Source organism: Diachasmimorpha longicaudata, chromosome 19 (genome assembly GCF_034640455.1).
Source record: "Diachasmimorpha longicaudata isolate KC_UGA_2023 chromosome 19, iyDiaLong2, whole genome shotgun sequence".
NCBI lineage: Eukaryota > Metazoa > Arthropoda > Insecta > Hymenoptera > Braconidae > Diachasmimorpha > Diachasmimorpha longicaudata.
In genome coordinates this window covers 432,920-451,058 of record NC_087243.1, presented here as the reverse complement: position 1 = coordinate 451,058, position 18,139 = coordinate 432,920, and the positions used below count along the sequence as shown (strand labels likewise).

Here is an 18,139-nt window from a genome sequence, read left to right as displayed (position 1 = left end):
TATAACTCCAGATTTCGTCTAGGGCCAGCCAAAAAAAAGTGATTCCCACGATGTCGTAAAAACGCATATGTATAATCGACTTTTTCTCGAAGCCAAATCGTTAACACGCAAACTTCGCGCATTGCACTCGTGTAGTTCGACGAGACGACGCTATTGCACGCGGTTTCATCGGCCTACGACAATGTGTACTCAAGTTATATGCCATCATATCGAACACGAATATCAACTTCTATGATTGAGTGTTTCGTGAGCTGTGGTCGCGAAGAAAACGATTTTGCATCAGTTTCCTTGGTTATTCGACGTGCTGAAACCGAATATGATGCCAGATTTTGTCTAGGTGCAGCCAAAAAAAAGTGATTCCCATGATATCGTAAAAACACATATGTATAATCGACTTTTTCTCGAAGACAAATCGTTCACACGCAAACTTCGCGCATTGCACTTGTGTAGTTCGACGAGACGACGCTATTGCACGCGGTTTCATCGGCCTACGACAATGTGTACTCAAGTTATATGCCATCATATCGAACACGAATATCAACTTCTATGATTGAGTTTTTCGTGAGCTGTGGTCGCAAAAAAACGATGTTACATCAGTTGCCTTGCTTGTTCGACGGGCTGAAACCGAATATAACTCCAGATTTCGTCTAGGGCCAGCCAAAAAAAAGTGATTCCCGCGATGTCGTAAAAACGCATATGTATAATCGACTTTTTCTCGAAGCCAAATCGTTAACACGCAAACTTCGCGCATTGCACTCGTGTATTTCGACGAGACGACGCTATTGCACGCGGTTTCATCGGCCTACGACAATGTGTACTCAAGTTATATGCCATCATATCGAACACGAATATCAACTTCTATGATTGAGTTTTTCGTGAGCTGTGGTCGCGAAGAAAACGATGTTGCATCAGTTTCCGTGGTTATTCGACGTGCTGAAACCGAATATGATACCAGATTTTGTCTAGGTGCAGCCAAAAAAAAGTGATTCCCACGATGTCGTAAAAACGCATATGTATAATCGACTTTTTCTCGAAGACAAATCGTTCACACGCAAACTTCGCGCATTGCACTCGTGTAGTTCGACGAGACGGAGCTATTGCACGCGGTTTCATCGGCCTAAGACAATGTGTACTCAAGTTATATGTCATCATATCGAACACGAATATCAACTTCAATGATTGAGTTTTTCGTGAGCTGTGGTCGCGAAGAAAACGATGTTGCATCAGTTTCCTTGGTTATTCGACGTGCTGAAACCGAATATGCTGCCAGATTTTGTCTAGGTGCAGCCAAAAAAAAGTGATTCCCACGATGTCGTAAAAACGCATATGTATAATCGACTTTTTCTCGAAGACAAATCGTTCACACGCAAACTTCGCGCATTTCACTCGTGTAGTTCGACGAGACGAAGCTATTGCACGCGGTTTCATCGGCCTACGACAATGTGTACTCAAGTTATATGCCATCATATCGAACACGACCATCAACTTCTATGATTGAGTTTTTCGTGAGCTGTGGTCGCGAAGAAAACGATGTTGCATCAGTTTCCTTGGTTATTCGACGTGCTGAAACCGAATATGATGCCAGATTTTGTCTAGGGGCAGCCAAAAAAAAGTGATTCCCACGATGTCGTAAAAACGCATATGTATAATTGACTTTTTCGCGAAGACAAATCGTTCACACACACACTTCGCGCATTGCACTCGTGTAGTTCGACGAGACGAAGCTATTGCACGTGGTATCATCGGCCTACGACAATGTGTACTCAAGGTATAAGTCATCATATCGAACACGAATATCAACTTCTATGATTGAGTTTTTCGTGAGCTGTGATCGCAAAGAAAACGATGTTACATCAGTTTCTTTGCTTGTTCGACGGGCTGAAACCGAATATAACTCCAGATTTCGTCTAGGGCCAGCCAAAAAAAAGTGGTTCCCACGATGTCGTAAAAACGCATATGTATAATCGACTTTTTCTCGAAGACAAATCGTTCACACGCAAACTTCGCGCATTGCACTCGTGTAGTTCGACGAGACGAAGCTATTGCACGCGGTTTCATCGGCCTACGACGATGTGTACTGAAGTTATATTCCATCATATCGAACACGAATATCAACTTCTATGATTGCGTTTTTCGCGAGTGGTGTTCGCGAAGAAAACGATGTTGCATGAGTATCCTTGGTTATTCGACGTGCTGAAACCGAATATGCTGCCAGATTTTGTCTAGGTGCAGCCAAAAAAAAGTGATTCCCACGATGTCGTAAAAACGCATATGTATAATCGACTTTTTCTCGAAGCCAAATCGTTAACACGCAAACTTCGCGCATTGCACTCGTGTAGTTCGACGAGACGAAGATATTGCACGTGGTTTCATCGGCCTACGACAATGTGTACTCAAGGTATATGTCATCATATCGAACACGAATATCAACTTCTATGATTGAGTTTTTCGTGAGCTGTGGTCGCGAAGAAAACGATGTTGCATCAGTTGCCTTGCTTGTTCGACGGGCTGAAACCGAATATAACTCCAGATTTCGTCTAGGGCCAGCCAAAAAAAAGTGATTCCCACGATGTCGTAAAAACGCATATGTATAATCGACTTTTTCTCGAAGCCAAATCGTTAACACGCAAACTTCGCGCATTGCACTCGTGTAGTTCGACGAGACGACGCTATTGCACGCGGTTTCATCGGCCTACGACAATGTGTACTCAAGTTATATGCCATCATATCGAACACGAATATCAACTTCTATGATTGAGTTTTTCGTGAGCTGTGGTCGCGAAGAAAACGATGTTGCATCAGTTTCCGTGGTTATTCGACGTGCTGAAACCGAATATGATGCCAGATTTTGTCTAGGTGCAGCCAAAAAAAAGTGATTCCCACGATGTCGTAAAAACGCATATGTATAATCGACTTTTTCTCGAAGACAAATCGTTCACACGCAAACTTCGCGCATTGCACTCGTGTAGTTCGACGAGACGGAGCTATTGCACGCGGTTTCATCGGCCTAAGACAATGTGTACTCAAGTTATATGTCATCATATCGAACACGAATATCAACTTCAATGATTGAGTTTTTCGTGAGCTGTGGTCGCGAAGAAAACGATGTTGCATCAGTTTCCTTGGTTATTCGACGTGCTGAAACCGAATATGCTGCCAGATTTTGTCTAGGTGCAGCCAAAAAAAAGTGATTCCCACGATGTCGTAAAAACGCATACGTATAATCGACTTTTTCTCGAAGACAAATAGTTCACACGCGAACTTCGCGCATTGCACTCGTGTAGTTCGACGAGACGAGGCTATTGCACGCGGTTTCATCGGCCTACGACGATGTGTACTGAAGTTATATTCCATCATATCGAACACGCATATCAACTTCTATGATTGAGTTTTTCGCGAGTGGTGTTCGCGAAGAAAACGATGTTACATGAGTTTCCTTGGTTATTCGACGTGCTGAAACCGAATATGCTGCCAGATTTTGTCTAGGTGCAGCCAAAAAAAAGTGATTCCCACGATGTCGTAAAAACGCATATGTATAATCGACTTTTTCTCGAAGACAAATCGTTCACACGCAAACTTCGCGCATTGCTCTCGTGTAGTTCGACGAGACGAAGATGTTGCACGTGGTTTCATCGGCCTACGACAATGTGTACTCAAGGTATATGTCATCATATCGAACACGAATATCAACTTCTATGATTGAGTTTTTCGTGAGCTGTGGTCGCAAAGAAAACGATGTTACATCAGTTTCCTTGCTTGTTCGACGTGCTGAAACCGAATATAACTCCAGATTTCGTCTAGGGCCAGCCAAAAAAAAGTGATTCCCACGATGTCGTAAAAACGCATATGTATAATCGACTTTTTCTCGAAGCCAAATCGTTAACACGCAAACTTCGCGCATTGCACTCGTGTAGTTCGACGAGACGACGCTATTGCACGCGGTTTCATCGGCCTACGACAATGTGTACTCAAGTTATATGCCATCATATCGAACACGAATATCAACTTCTATGATTGAGTTTTTCGTGAGCTGTGGTCGCGAAGAAAACGATGTTGCATCAGTTTCCGTGGTTATTCGACGTGCTGAAACCGAATATGATGCCAGATTTTGTCTAGGTGCAGCCAAAAAAAAGTGATTCCCACGATGTCGTAAAAACGCATATGTATAATCGACTTTTTCTCAAAGACAAATCGTTCACACGCAAACTTCGCGCATTGCACTCGTGTAGTTCGACGAGACGGAGCTATTGCACGCGGTTTCATCGGCCTAAGACAATGTGTACTCAAGTTATATGTCATCATATCGAACACGAATATCAACTTCAATGATTGAGTTTTTCGTGAGCTGTGGTCGCGAAGAAAACGATGTTGCATCAGTTTCCTTGGTTATTCGACGTGCTGAAACCGAATATGCTGCCAGATTTTGTCTAGGTGCAGCCAAAAAAAGTGATTCCCACGATGTCGTAAAAACGCATATGTATAATCGACTTTTTCTCGAAGACAAATCGTTCACACGCAAACTTCGCGCATTTCACTCGTGTAGTTCGACGAGACGAAGCTATTGCACGCGGTTTCATCGGCCTACGACAATGTGTACTCAAGTTATATGCCATCATATCGAACACGACCATCAACTTCTATGATTGAGTTTTTCGTGAGCTGTGGTCGCGAAGAAAACGATGTTGCATCAGTTTCCTTGGTTATTCGACGTGCTGAAACCGAATATGATGCCAGATTTTGTCTAGGGGCAGCCAAAAAAATGTGATTCCCACGATGTCGTAAAAACGCATATGTATAATTGACTTTTTCTCGAAGACAAATCGTTCACACACACACTTCGCGCATTGCACTCGTGTAGTTCGACGAGACGAAGCTATTGCACGTGGTTTCATCGGCCTACGACAATGTGTACTCAAGGTATAAGTCATCATATCGAACACGAATATCAACTTCTATGATTGAGTTTTTCGTGAGCTGTGATCGCAAAGAAAACGATGTTACATCAGTTTCTTTGCTTGTTCGACGGGCTGAAACCGAATATAACTCCAGATTTCGTCTAGGGCCAGCCAAAAAAAAGTGATTCCCACGATGTCGTAAAAACGCATATGTATAATCGACTTTTTCTCGAAGCCAAATCGTTAACACGCAAACTTCGCGCATTGCACTCGTGTAGTTCGACGAGACGACGCTATTGCACGCGGTTTCATCGGCCTACGACAATGTGTACTCAAGTTATATGCCATCATATCGAACACGAATATCAACTTCTATGATTGAGTTTTTCGTGAGCTGTGGTCGCGAAGAAAACGATGTTGCAACAGTTTCCTTGGTTATTCGACGTGCTGAAACCGAATATGATGCCAGATTTTGTCTAGGTGCAGCCAAAAAAAAGTGATTCCCACGATGTCGTAAAAACGTATACGTATAAACGACTTTTTATCGAAGACAAATCGTTCACACGCAAACTTCGCGCATTGCACTCGTGTAGTTCGACGAGACGGAGCTATTGCACGCGGTTTCATCGGCCTACGACAATGTGTACTCAAGTTATATGCCATCATATCGAACACGAATATCAACTTCTAAGATTGAGTTTTTCGTGGGTGGTGGTCACGAAGAAAACGATGTTGCATCAGTTTCCTTGGTTATTCGACGTGCTGAAACCGAATATGCTGCCAGATTTTGTCTAGGTGCAGCCAAAAAAAAGTGATTCCCACGATGTCGTAAAAATGCATATGTATAATCGACTTTTTCTCGAAGACAAATCGTTAACACGCAAACTTCGCGCATTGCACTCGTGTAATTCGACGAGACGACGCTATTGCACGCGGTTTCATCGGCCTACGACAATGTGTACTCAAGTTATATGCCATCATATCGAACACGAATATCAACTTCTATGATTGAGTTTTTCGTGAGCTGTGGTCGCGAAGAAAACGATGTTGCATCAGTTTCCGTGGTTATTCGACGTGCTGAAACCGAATATGATGCCAGATTTTGTCTAGGTGCAGCCAAAAAAAAGTGATTCCCACGATGTCGTAAAAACGCATATGTATAATCGACTTTTTCTCGAAGACAAATCGTTCACACGCAAACTTCGCGCATTGCACTCGTGTAGTTCGACGAGACGGAGCTCTTGCACGCGGTTTCATCGGCCTACGACAATGTGTACTCAAGTTATATGCCATCATATCGAACACGAATATCAACTTCTATGATTGAGTTTTCCGCGAGTGGTGTTCGCGAAGAAAACGATGTTGCATGAGTTTCCTTGGTTATTCGACGTGCTGAAACCGAATATGCTGCCAGATTTTGTCTAGGTGCAGCCAAAAAAAAGGGATTCCCACGATGTCGTAAAAACGCATATGTATAATCGACTTTTTCTCGAAGCCAAATCGTTAACACGCAAACTTCGCGCATTGCACTCGTGTAGTTCGACGAGACGACGCTATTGCACGCGGTTTCATCGGCCTACGACAATGTGTACTCAAGGTATATGCCATCATATCGAACACGAATATCAACTTCTATGATTGAGTGTTTCGTGAGCTGTGGTCGCGAAGAAAACGATTTTGCATCAGTTTCCTTGGTTATTCGACGTGCTGAAACCGAATATGATGCCAGATTTTGTCTAGGTGCAGCCAAAAAAAAGTGATTCCCATGATATCGTAAAAACACATATGTATAATCGACTTTTTCTCGAAGACAAATCGTTCACACGCAAACTTCGCGCATTGCACTTGTGTAGTTCGACGAGACGACGCTATTGCACGCGGTTTCATCGGCCTACGACAATGTGTACTCAAGTTATATGCCATCATATCGAACACGAATATCAACTTCTATGATTGAGTTTTTCGTGAGCTGTGGTCGCGAAGAAAACGATGTTGCATCAGTTTCCGTGGTTATTCGACGTGCTGAAACCGAATATGATGCCAGATTTTGTCTAGGTGCAGCCAAAAAAAAGTGATTCCCACGATGTCGTAAAAACGCATATGTATAATCGACTTTTTCTCGAAGACAAATCGTTCACACGCAAACTTCGCGCATTGCACTCGTGTAGTTCGACGAGACGGAGCTATTGCACGCGGTTTCATCGGCCTAAGACAATGTGTACTCAAGTTATATGTCATCATATCGAACACGAATATCAACTTCAATGATTGAGTTTTTCGTGAGCTGTGGTCGCGAAGAAAACGATGTTGCATCAGTTTCCTTGGTTATTCGACGTGCTGAAACCGAATATGCTGCCAGATTTTGTCTAGGTGCAGCCAAAAAAAAGTGATTCCCACGATGTCGTAAAAACGCATATGTATAATCGATTTTTTCTCGAAGACAAATCGTTCACACGCAAACTTCGCGCATTTCACTCGTGTAGTTCGACGAGACGAAGCTATTGCACGCGGTTTCATCGGCCTACGACAATGTGTACTCAAGTTATATGCCATCATATCGAACACGAATATCAACTTCCATGATTGTGTTTTTCGTGAGCTGTGATCGCAAAGAAAACGATGTTACATCAGTTGCCTTGCTTGTTCGACGTGCTGAAACCGAATATGATGCCAGATTTTGTCTAGGTGCAGCCAAAAAAAATTGATTCCCACGATGTCGTAAAAACGCATATGTATAATCGACTTTTTCTCGAAGACAAATCGTTCACACGCAAACTTCGCGCATTGCACTTGTGTAGTTCGACGAGACGAAGCTATTGCACGCGGTTTCATCGGCCTACGACAATGTGTACTGAAGTTATATGCCATCATATCGAACACGAATATCAACTTCTATGAGTGAGTTTTTCGTGAGTGGTGGTCGCGAATAAAACGATGTTGCATCAGTTTCCTTGGTTATTCGACGTGCTGAAACCGAATATGATGCCAGATTTTGTCTAGGTGCAGCCAAAAAAAGTGATTCCCACGATGTCGTAAAAACGCATACGTATAATCGACTTTTTCTCGAAGATAAATCGTTCACACGCAAACTTCGCGCATTGCACTCGTGTAGTTCGACGAGACGGAGCTATTGCACGCGGTTTCATCGGCCTACGACAATGTGTACTCAAGTTATATGCCATCATATCGAACACGAATATCAACTTCTATGATTGAGTTTTTCGTGAGTGGTGGTCACGAAGAAAACGATGTTGCATCAGTTTCCTTGGTTATTCGACGTGCTGAAACCGAATATGATGCCAGATTTTGTCTAGGTGCAGCCAAAAAAAATTGATTCCCACGATGTCGTAAAAACGCATATGTATAATCGACTTTTTCTCGAAGACAAATCGTTCACACGCAAACTTCGCGCATTGCACTTGTGTAGTTCGACGAGACGAAGCTATTGCACGCGGTTTCATCGGCCTACGACAAGGTGTACTGAAGTTATATGCCATCATATCGAACACGAATATCAACTTCTATGATTGAGTTTTTCGTGAGCTGTGGTCGCAAAGAAAACGATGTTGCATCAATTTCCTTGGTTATTCGACGTGCTGAAACCGAATATGATGCCAGATTTTGTGTAGATGCAGCCAAAAAAAAGTGATTCCCACGAGGTCGTAAAAACGCATATGTATAATCGACTTTTTCTCGAAGACAAATCGTTCACACACAAACTTCGCGCATTGCACTCGTGTAGTTCGACGAGACGAAGATATTGCACGCGGTTCCATCGGCCTACGACAATGTGTACTCAAGTTATATGCCATCATATCGAACACGAATCTCAACTGCCATGATGGAGTTTTTCGTGAGCTGTGGTCGCAAACAAAACGATGTTGCATCAGTTTCCTCGGTTATTCGACGTACTGAAACCGAATATGATGCCGAATCTGGCAAGGTGCAGCCAAAAAAAAGTGATTCCCACGATGTTGTAAAAACGCATATGTATCATCGACTTTTTCTCGAAGGCAAGTCGTTCACACGCAAACTCCGCGCATTGCACTCGAATAGTTCGACGAGACGAAGCTATTGCACGCGGTTTCATCGGCCCACGCCATTGTGTACTCAAGTTATATGCCATCATATCGAACACGAATATCAACTTCTATGAATGAGTTTTTCGTGAGCTGTGGTCGCGAAGAAAACGATGTTGCATCAGTTTCCTTGATTATTCGACGTGCTGACACCAAATATGATCCCATATTTTATCTAGGTGCAGCCAAAAAAAAGTGATTCCCACGATGGGATTTTATTTCCCTCAAAAAAGACTCTCCACCGCTCAAAAATCAACTCAACACTTCTGAATAGAAATTATTTCCCAACAAGACGTTATAATAACTAGCTTTACAAGAAATTAATTCAAGAATATAAACATCTAACAATATTAAAATCTTGAATTCTACAACTTGGTAAAATATCAACTTACACTTTGCACTGGCGTTTCCAACACGAGTATAGTTTTCTCACTCACACGACTACTTCACTAACAAATTAAACAGAGCAAGATACTCCACAAGAATTCAATACACAATGTTCAATTGTTGAATTTTCGTTCAAAACACGAACTGGGTTGTTTACTGTTTTTCAAACGATTCAAGACAGAACCGAACGGGTGTAAGCTCACGACCGAAGATGGAGCGAATCTGACATGATTTTCCAAATTGGAAGTTCGATAGACCTGACTATTCCCTCCACTTGTCCCAAAATGTGGACAAGTGGAACCAATCAGAGACGTGGAATAGGTCATTAAGAGGAAGGTCATCTGTTGGGGATTAGAGTGGGGAGGACCCCAGCCCAGGGGCCGTATAACTCCCAATAATCCGGAGCCCGACACTATGGGGTGACACTAGACCTGCCCGCTCCACTTGTAAATTTATGGATTAAGACAATGGTGCCTAATGATTCTACTGGTCGTTATTATATTGTTAATTATATGAAATAATTTTTCATCGCCGGTGGTCACAGAAGTGAATATTTGTTATTATGAAAAATAAAATAAACGTAGAGTATTTTATATTGGATTTACCTTAGAGGTCTTGTCATCTAAAATATTTACTGGAGATTTTTTTATTAATGTTGTAAGAAAGTTCTCCATCGGAGGGGATCGGTGTGAGGAGAATTGAGCGGTCCGAAAAAAAATTAGATGAATAAAGTTACACGGCACGTTACTTATGTATTCACTATTACAATTCTATCACACTTGATAATGTCAGCAATTAATAATTAAACAATGAGCGGTACTTGTAACTTTAATATAAATGGTTGAGCGGTCAACTGAATATTTTAAGTAATATCCGCGAAACGGTTAGACACGTGTTGCTTCTAATGAATCCCGGACGAAAGTGAACGAGCGAGGCTGCCCGATCGCTCAGTCGGTCGATTTCGGGGGGCCTCGAGGTCGGTGGTGGGGCATCCCCCTTATGCAGGATAGCTAAGAGCGGTCCAGAAGGTGGCGCCCCATCACCCAAAAAATGCGAAGTAGGCCCCTAGCAACAACTGGGTTGTTGTGATTTTGCCTGACGGTGAGCAGGCGTTAGTATTAGTGATGGAATCCTGTCGGCTTCCAGGAATTCCAACATCCTCCCCAGCCGTCAGCAACTTGAGAGTAGCTGTCGATGAGCAATATGACCTAAAACAAAAATTTGGGAATCAAAAGTATTCACAGAGCGTATGCTGGGTGGATCACCCTGTAGCTGTCCGAAGAGCTGATCCTTGGTGTGCTGGCTAAGCTTGGAATCATCCGAGACGTTGGGGGGGTCGTAAATCCCGTCCAATCCGGGTGCCTCCATCTTCACGGTGGACCTCGCTGATCGTGCCGGGTCGTAAATCCGTCAGGGTTGACGAAGTCCAGGTGAAGGCCAATGAGCTGCGAGCTGTAGCGCTGGTATGGTTCTAGGTCCTTGACGTTGGTACTGGCAGGAGTACGAGCTTCACGATAGGGCGTGTTAACGTTGCCTGAGCGGTCCGGAGCGTGACTACTCGCGTAAGCCCATCCTTGCCAGGGTGGAGAGCGGTCACTCGGGCGAGGGGCCACTTGGCTGGCGGGAACCTATCGTCCGTGAGCAAAACTAAGGAACCGACGTTGATGTCGTGAGTCGGGTGGTACCACTTGGATATGGCCTGAAGACGTTGGAGATATCCTGTGGACCATCTCTTCCAGAACCCTTGGAGTTTTCGTTGGATGAGCTGCCATCGGGAGAGTCTCGAGATGTTAAGATTCTCCAATGATGGCTCTGGAAGAGTCGTAGGAGCCTGGCCTATGAGGAAGTGCCCGGGGGTCAGAGCCGAGCAGTCATCAGGATCATCAGTGAGCGGTTCAAGCGGCCGTGAGTTGAGAACTGCCTCAACTTGGGTGAGCAAGGTGCTGAGTTCCTCGAAGGTGAGCAGATCCTCCCCAATAGTCCGGGTGAGATGATATTTCACCGACTTCACTGCCGCCTCCCATTTGCCCCCGAAGTGTGGTGCGCTTGGAGGGTTGAAGGACCACTGAGTCCCATCTTGAATGAGGAGCTGGGCGAGCTGTCGAGATTCGGATGATCCTGCTAAGAATAGCCTCCTGAGCTCCTTATCAGCGCCGAGAAAGGTGGTACCGCAGTCGCTAAATAAGGTGTGAGCGACCCCGCGTCGACTGGAGAAACGTCTGTATGCCGCTAGGAATCCATCAGCTGAGTAGTCTGATACTACCTCGAGATGCACGGCTGAGGTGGTCATACAGACAAAGATAGCCAACCAGCCCTTGTATGACTTGTGGCCCCGTCCCTTCCATGACCGGAGCGATATGGGGCCGGCGTAATCGACCCCCGTGTTGAGGAGGGCGCGAGCGGGGGTGAGTCGGGCTGGTGGCAGCTGTCCCATGAGCTGTTGAGCACGTATCCCACGTTGTCGAGCGCACTTCACGCATTTAAGGATAAAGGAGCGCACTGGAGCTCGGCCTCCGAGGATCCAGTAAGCTGTCCTGAGCTGACGAAGAGTGAGCTGTGTCCCGCCGTGAAGTGTCTTTAGGTGAGCTTGGCTTATCAGTAAGCGAGCCAGTTGCGATTCCTTTGTGATGATTGCTTGATTTTTGCTCTCGGGGTCGAGCTGTGCGAACCTGAGCCGTCCACCAACACGCAGGATCCCTTGACGATCGATAAACGGGGTGAGCTTGGTGAGCGGATGGGACCTGGTGAATTTCTCCCCGCGAGAGATTATCCGTAGTTCCTCCCTGAAATGAGCTGTCTGGGTGAGCTTGATCCAAAGGAGCCGTGCGTCTTCCAGCTCGCTGAGCGTGAGCGGATAATGGAGTGACGTATTAGGAACCCTCCTAAGCCGAACGATGAACCTTGAGCAGATCGCGGTGATCCGAAGCAGCCGGTTGAATGAGGAGAACCTATCGATGAGATCCCAGATAGCTATTTGCTGAGCGGCGCCGTAGTAAGTCTGCCCCGGCTTCTGTTCGAGGTCCACGTTGAGGTCCCTTTCTAGAACGTGAGTTGGCCAAGATGAGCTGTCCTGTTGTAGCCATGGCGGGCCTGTCCACCACAGCTTATGTGCTACTAACTGTTGCGCGGTGAGACCTCGAGAAGCACAATCTGCTGGATTCTCCTTGCCAGGCACCAGCCTCCAGTGAGTTGGCCGGGCAGTGGGTTGGTTGGTGTGTTGGTTGCATAAGAGCGACACGATTCCTCACGAATTCTTTCCATCGTGATGGGTGGGAGCTGATCCATGTGAGCGTTACGGAAGAATCCGTCCAGAGGTAGGTGGGCGCAGCTCTGAGGTTGAGCTGATCCTGAACGTAACGTATGAACTTGGCTTGGAGCAGGGCAGCCGTAAGTTCCAGGCGTGGGATGGTCAGCCGTTTGAGCGGGGCTACTTCAGCCTTGGAGCAGACGAGCGTGGTACCATTTCCAGGTAGGTGCGGAACCTTCAGGTAAATGACAGCTGCCATAGCCACCTGGGATGCGTCGGAGAATCCATGGACTTCCACGTCGAAGCCCTTGAGCAGTCCAAGCCATCGTGGCACGGTGACCTCCGACAACTGGTTGAGCTCATCCCTGAACTGCCGCCATCGATGTGCTGTTGTCGGGGAAACTGGGTCGTCCCATCCCAGTTTCTCAATCCAGAGCGCCTGGAGTAGTATCTTCGCTCGTACCACCACTGGCGCGAGGAAGCCAAGTGGGTCGAAGAGCTGAGCGGTTTCCGACAGAATGATTCGTTTTGAGATGGAGTTGGTTTCAGGCCGAGCGATGGAGAACGTGAAGCTGTCCGTTCCTGGGTGCCATGAGACCCCTAAGATCTTGGTGAGCGAGTCCTCGATCACCTTTTGATCGTGGGAGGTGCTGTCCGACCTGAGTGCGCTGAGCAGACCTGCACTGTTGGAGTGCCATTTCGCCAACGGAAAGCCGCCTGATTGGCAAAGTTGAGTCACGTGATGAGCGGTCTTGAGTAACTCCTCCTCCGAGTGAGCACCTCCGCAAATATCATCCACATATCGCCCTTTCGTGAGCGGCTCCACGGCGAGAGGATAGTTGTTTCCCTCGTCTTCCACGAGCTGGTTCAAGACACGTATGGAAAAGAATGGAGCGGACCTAGTTCCATACGTGACGGTGGTGAGCTGATATGTGGTGACGTCCCCATTTGCATCGGCCCAAAGTATCTGTTGGAGCGGCCAATCATCCTGATGTACTCCGATTTGGCGGAACATCTTGGTGATGTCCGTCATGAAGATGAGCTTATGCCGTCGAGTGAAGAGCAGTACATCAGCAATGTCTCTCTGGAGTTTGGCTCCAGATTGCATAATCTCGTTGAGCGTCTGTCCCGAGCTGGTCTTATGGGAGCCGTTGAACACAACTCTGAGCTTCGTCGTCTCGCTGCTGGTTCGGACGACACCGTGGTGAGGAAAGAAATATTCCGGAGAAGTGACAGCCTGAGCGGAGTACGAGCTATTCGGGACCCTCAACCCTCCTGAAGCCGGAGCTTCATGTGCTAAGGTCGTCCCGAGAGCTGTGCACTCCCCCATACGCTGTCAATGAGCTGTCTGAGTGAGCTGTCCGGAGACCCGGCGCATATGGCCAAGGGTTTCATATTCCTTGAGGAAGTCTGTATAGAGTTGATGGTATTCCTCATCACGGGAGAACTTCCTGAGCAGTCGGTGAAGGCATGCGAGCGCAGACGCTCGTGAATCCCCAAGCACTGAGGGCGGAGCCTTGAGCGGTAACCGGACAATATAACGTCCGGAGCAGTCCCTGGTGTGTGTCCGCCGAAAGTGTTCCTCGCATTGAGCTTCCTCGTCGGTGAGCTGTACCTCTGAAGTCTCAGGAACCTCTTCCTGGACCCAGAACCTGGTGAGTAAGCCATCGAGGTCCTCATTGGATACCGCAAGGTGAGCTGTGGCCGTGTGAGTTAACGCAACACTTTCAGTGGGCCCGAAGATGACCCATCCGAGTCGAGTGAGCTGAGCCGATGGTGAACCTGGGTCATGCGTGATGACCTCTGGCAGGATGAGCTGACCGTAGACGTCAGCACCAAGTAGGACGTCAATTGGTGCTGGTGCCAGGAAGCTGGGATCAGCGAGTTGTAACCCTTCAAGATGATCCCACTTGAGCTGTCCGGGTGTAAACGTCGGTAACGACGTGGTGAGCTGGCTGAGAGCATAGGCCGTGACTCTCAGCTGAAATGAAGAATGAGTGGACTGTATGGTGAGCGGTACCTTGCCTAGTGCCGGCCCAGATGCCGAGTTTCCGATTCCGGAAATGAGTAGTGAAGTCTTGGACCTAGTAAGTCCCAGACGACGCACAATCTGGTCCCCAATAAGAGATATTTCTGATCCTGGGTCGATGAGCAGACGAATGCGATGAGCGGCCCCATCTGGACACACGAGATATGCTAGACTCGTGGCCAGAAGTACCCCAGGACGGCAACCAGGAATTCCAGAATCGAGCTGACGAGCTGAGCACGAAACGGCAATCTGTCCGGATGACCTTCATTCCGCAGATGTTGAAGGCCTTGGCTCAGAGGTCTTCACAGTAGTGACCCCATCCCCGTAGGTGTACGTGACCATTGGTACCCCAGATGGTCGAGCTGATGATGATGCGGCTTGGTTTTGAGCGGTACCTTGAGCGGTCCTAGAAGATGGCCCGTGACTGGGCTTAGGTGGAGCTGTGGTCGAGGTGGAGTGTAGCATCGTGTGATGGAGACCTCCACAGAGCTGGCATCTCGTCTGCGATCTGCGGTCCTTGACTGAGTGACGACCGAGACAGTTGTAGCAGAGGTAGTACCGTTCCACTATCTCCCGACGAGCTGGACCAGTGAGCTGACGAAATGATGTGCAGGTTGACAGATAGTGGTCTGCCTGACACATTGAGCAGGGGTAGGTCACTTTCCCTGATGAAGTTTTCCTGGGAGTTGGCCTGGCCTGTTGTGGCTGTGGAGCAGCTGCGTGATGCACCTTGACCGACAAGGGAGGCCTTCTTGAGCTGACGGTGGGGGGCCTCGTAGCCTGATCCGTGGAGCGAGCGGGCGTGTTAATCTCCATGCTCTCCATGGCACGAGCCCTCCCGGTGAGGAAGTCCTTGAAGGCTGAAAAACTGGGGAAGTCGGTGGACGACCCGACTTTCACTTCCCATGCTTCTCGGAGCTTCGAGCTGAGCCGTTTGGATACCACAGAAACGAGGACCTGGTCCCAATGAGCAGTCGGTGACCCTAATGCCTCCAGAGCGTTCAATGCTTCGGCGACAGTGGTCAACAGGGTATTTAACTCTCGAGCACTGTGAGCGGTCATGCCTGGTGGGTTGAGTAGGCGCTCGAGCTGCGCCGAGACGAGGAGGCGCTTATTTTCGTAGCGTGTAAGGAGCAGTTCCCAAGCTGAAGCAAATGAATCATCCGAGATGGTGATGTTGGAGATGATGCGAGCTGGCTCGTCCTTGAGGCTCGTCCTCAAGTAGTGCATCTTCTCCACGTTTGGAATATCTGGGTTTGAGCCGACCAATGAGCTGAACAAATCTCGGAAGGACCGCCATTCCGAGAATACGCCAGAATATTTAGGGAGAGCAATTTCTGGCAGGCACCTTTTAGCCGTTGATGGTTGAGCGGTTCCTCCTGCAGCAGAGCGGCGTGAGCTGGTGGACACGCCCTTCCTGTCAATGAGCTGAGTCAAAATCCCCTTAGCCTCGTGATAATGCACAATGGTGCGGTCGAAGAGGTGCTCCCGAAAATACTCCAGTTCCAGGACATTTTCCACCTTTGAGCTCCCTCCGACGAGTTTCTCATGAGTAGCCTCGAACTTCTCCCAATAAGTTTCGAGGATATCCAGCTTGGCATGCAAGGATGTTATGGTGAGCTGGTCCACCTCATCACCGAGCAGTTCCTTATGTACCCTTTCGATGAATGCACCCCTCGATGCATTCAGCCCCATGGTAACCTCAAAGGAGGCCATGGCTGACAGCTGATGAGTATAGAGCGGTTCGGAAATCCAAAAACAAACCCAAGAAAAAACCAGTGAAAAGGAAATGAACTGGTAGAAAATAATAACCTCGGACTTGATTAATGCCGGACGGGTCAAAAACAAAAGGGTTGAAAATACCTGTTGACTGAGCGGTGCCAATGGGAATGATTCCCAAAAAATTACCAGAACGTGTGGTTTTGATGACGATGATCCGGAAAAGTATTCCAGATGAGCGGACCCCTATGAGCGAACGGCAGGAGCGGGCCCTCGATGATGGAGGGTCAGCACTGTTGAACGGTAAGAGCGGGCCCTCGATGTGGTGAGACGGCACTATCAAGTGCCGGTGGCGCTCGGCGGGGTTGGGGCGACACTGTCGGACGGCAGGGGCGGGCCCTCGTTGATGGTGGGGCGGCACTGCCAATGCCGCTACGCTTCCCGCGCTGAGCCGATTTTCCGCAAATACACACTCACACAATTTCACCAATTATCACAAAATGTTCCTCCGATCCGGCTCGAAGGACCAAAAAATGTTGTAAGAAAGTTCTGGATCGGAGGGGATCGGTGTGAGGGGAATTGAGCGGTCCCAAAAAAAATTAGATGAATAAAGTTACACGGCACGTCACTTATTTATTCACTATTACAATTCTATCACACTTGATAATGTCAGCAATTAATAATCAAACAATGAGCGGTACTTGTAACTTTAATATAAATGGTTGAGCGGTCAACTGAATATTTTAAGTAATATCCGCGAAACGGTTCGACACGTGTTGCTTCTAATGAATCCCGGACGAAAGTGAACGAGCGAGGCTGCCCGATCGCTCAGTCGGTCGATTTCGGGGGGCCTCGAGGTCGGTGGTGGGGCATCCCCCTTATGCAGGATAGCTAAGAGCGGTCCAGAAAGTGGCGCCCCATCACCCAAAAAATGCGAAGTAGGCCCCTAGCAACAACTGGGTTGTTGTGATTTTGCCTGACGGTGAGCAGGCGTTCGTATTAGTGATGGAATCCTGTCGGCTTCCAGGAATTCCAACAATTAATTTTCATAGTAAATAATTTAAATAAATAGCTGCCAAATGATGACTTAATGTTTGAAATTGTTTGTTTTAAAGATGACATGGAAATTTGTTTAATTTTGACAGCTTTTCTCGTCGTCAAAGGAAGCGCGACGGATCAGCATTTTTAAAAATGAACGGCTGTATAATTTTATAAATAAAAATTGTTTAAGATGGAAGGCGCATCATTGAATGCTTGAAAAAAATTGAATCGATTGACCGTTTTGTTTTCAAAGAATAGTAATAAAAGTCCGAGCGCTGATCAAAGCCCCAAGATTTTATATTGAATGATAGATTCATTGATACGTTTAAACAATTGGTTTAAGAAGAATTTGTTAAGTGGCTCATTGTTACATCTCAAATAATCTTAGTTAAATAATTATTTTACTAATATTCATCATAAAACACCTAATCAATATCAAATATAATAAAATAAACAATATGTGTTCAACATAAATAAATATTGAATATATTCAAAACTTTATGTATATATTTATTTATACTTTTTACATTTGAGACATGTAGTTTTAATAATATTTATGTCGTATCTTGTGATAAGTTTTAATAATAAGATAATTTAATAATAACGGCAGAGTGGGGCAAAACGAAAAGCCATCAATCGTCAATCACTGGGGATTGTAAGAGTTCTGCAAAATTCCGTCTTCCTCTAGTAGTGTTATTATTATTGTAAGGGACGAACGATATTTCCCTCGGCTTTGATTTGT

General features: G+C 46.5%; 2 protein-coding genes across 2 annotated transcripts; both read right to left on the bottom strand.

The window, feature by feature from the left end:
* Positions 1-10,731: 10,731 nt before the first annotated feature.
* Positions 10,732-13,938, bottom strand: LOC135171373 (uncharacterized). The gene is made up of 3 exons (XM_064137858.1): positions 12,477-13,938; positions 11,047-12,400; positions 10,732-10,978 (listed from the first exon to the last, which is right to left on the bottom strand). The coding sequence occupies exons 1-3, from the start codon at positions 13,936-13,938 to the stop codon at positions 10,732-10,734; spliced, it is 3,063 nt and encodes a 1,020-aa protein (XP_063993928.1).
* Positions 13,939-13,944: 6 nt separating this feature from the next.
* Positions 13,945-16,353, bottom strand: LOC135171372 (uncharacterized). Its single transcript, XM_064137857.1, has 2 exons — positions 14,944-16,353; positions 13,945-14,886 (listed from the first exon to the last, which is right to left on the bottom strand). Exons 1-2 carry the CDS (start codon positions 16,351-16,353, stop codon positions 13,945-13,947), a joined length of 2,352 nt encoding a protein of 783 aa, XP_063993927.1.
* Positions 16,354-18,139: the final 1,786 nt, after the last annotated feature.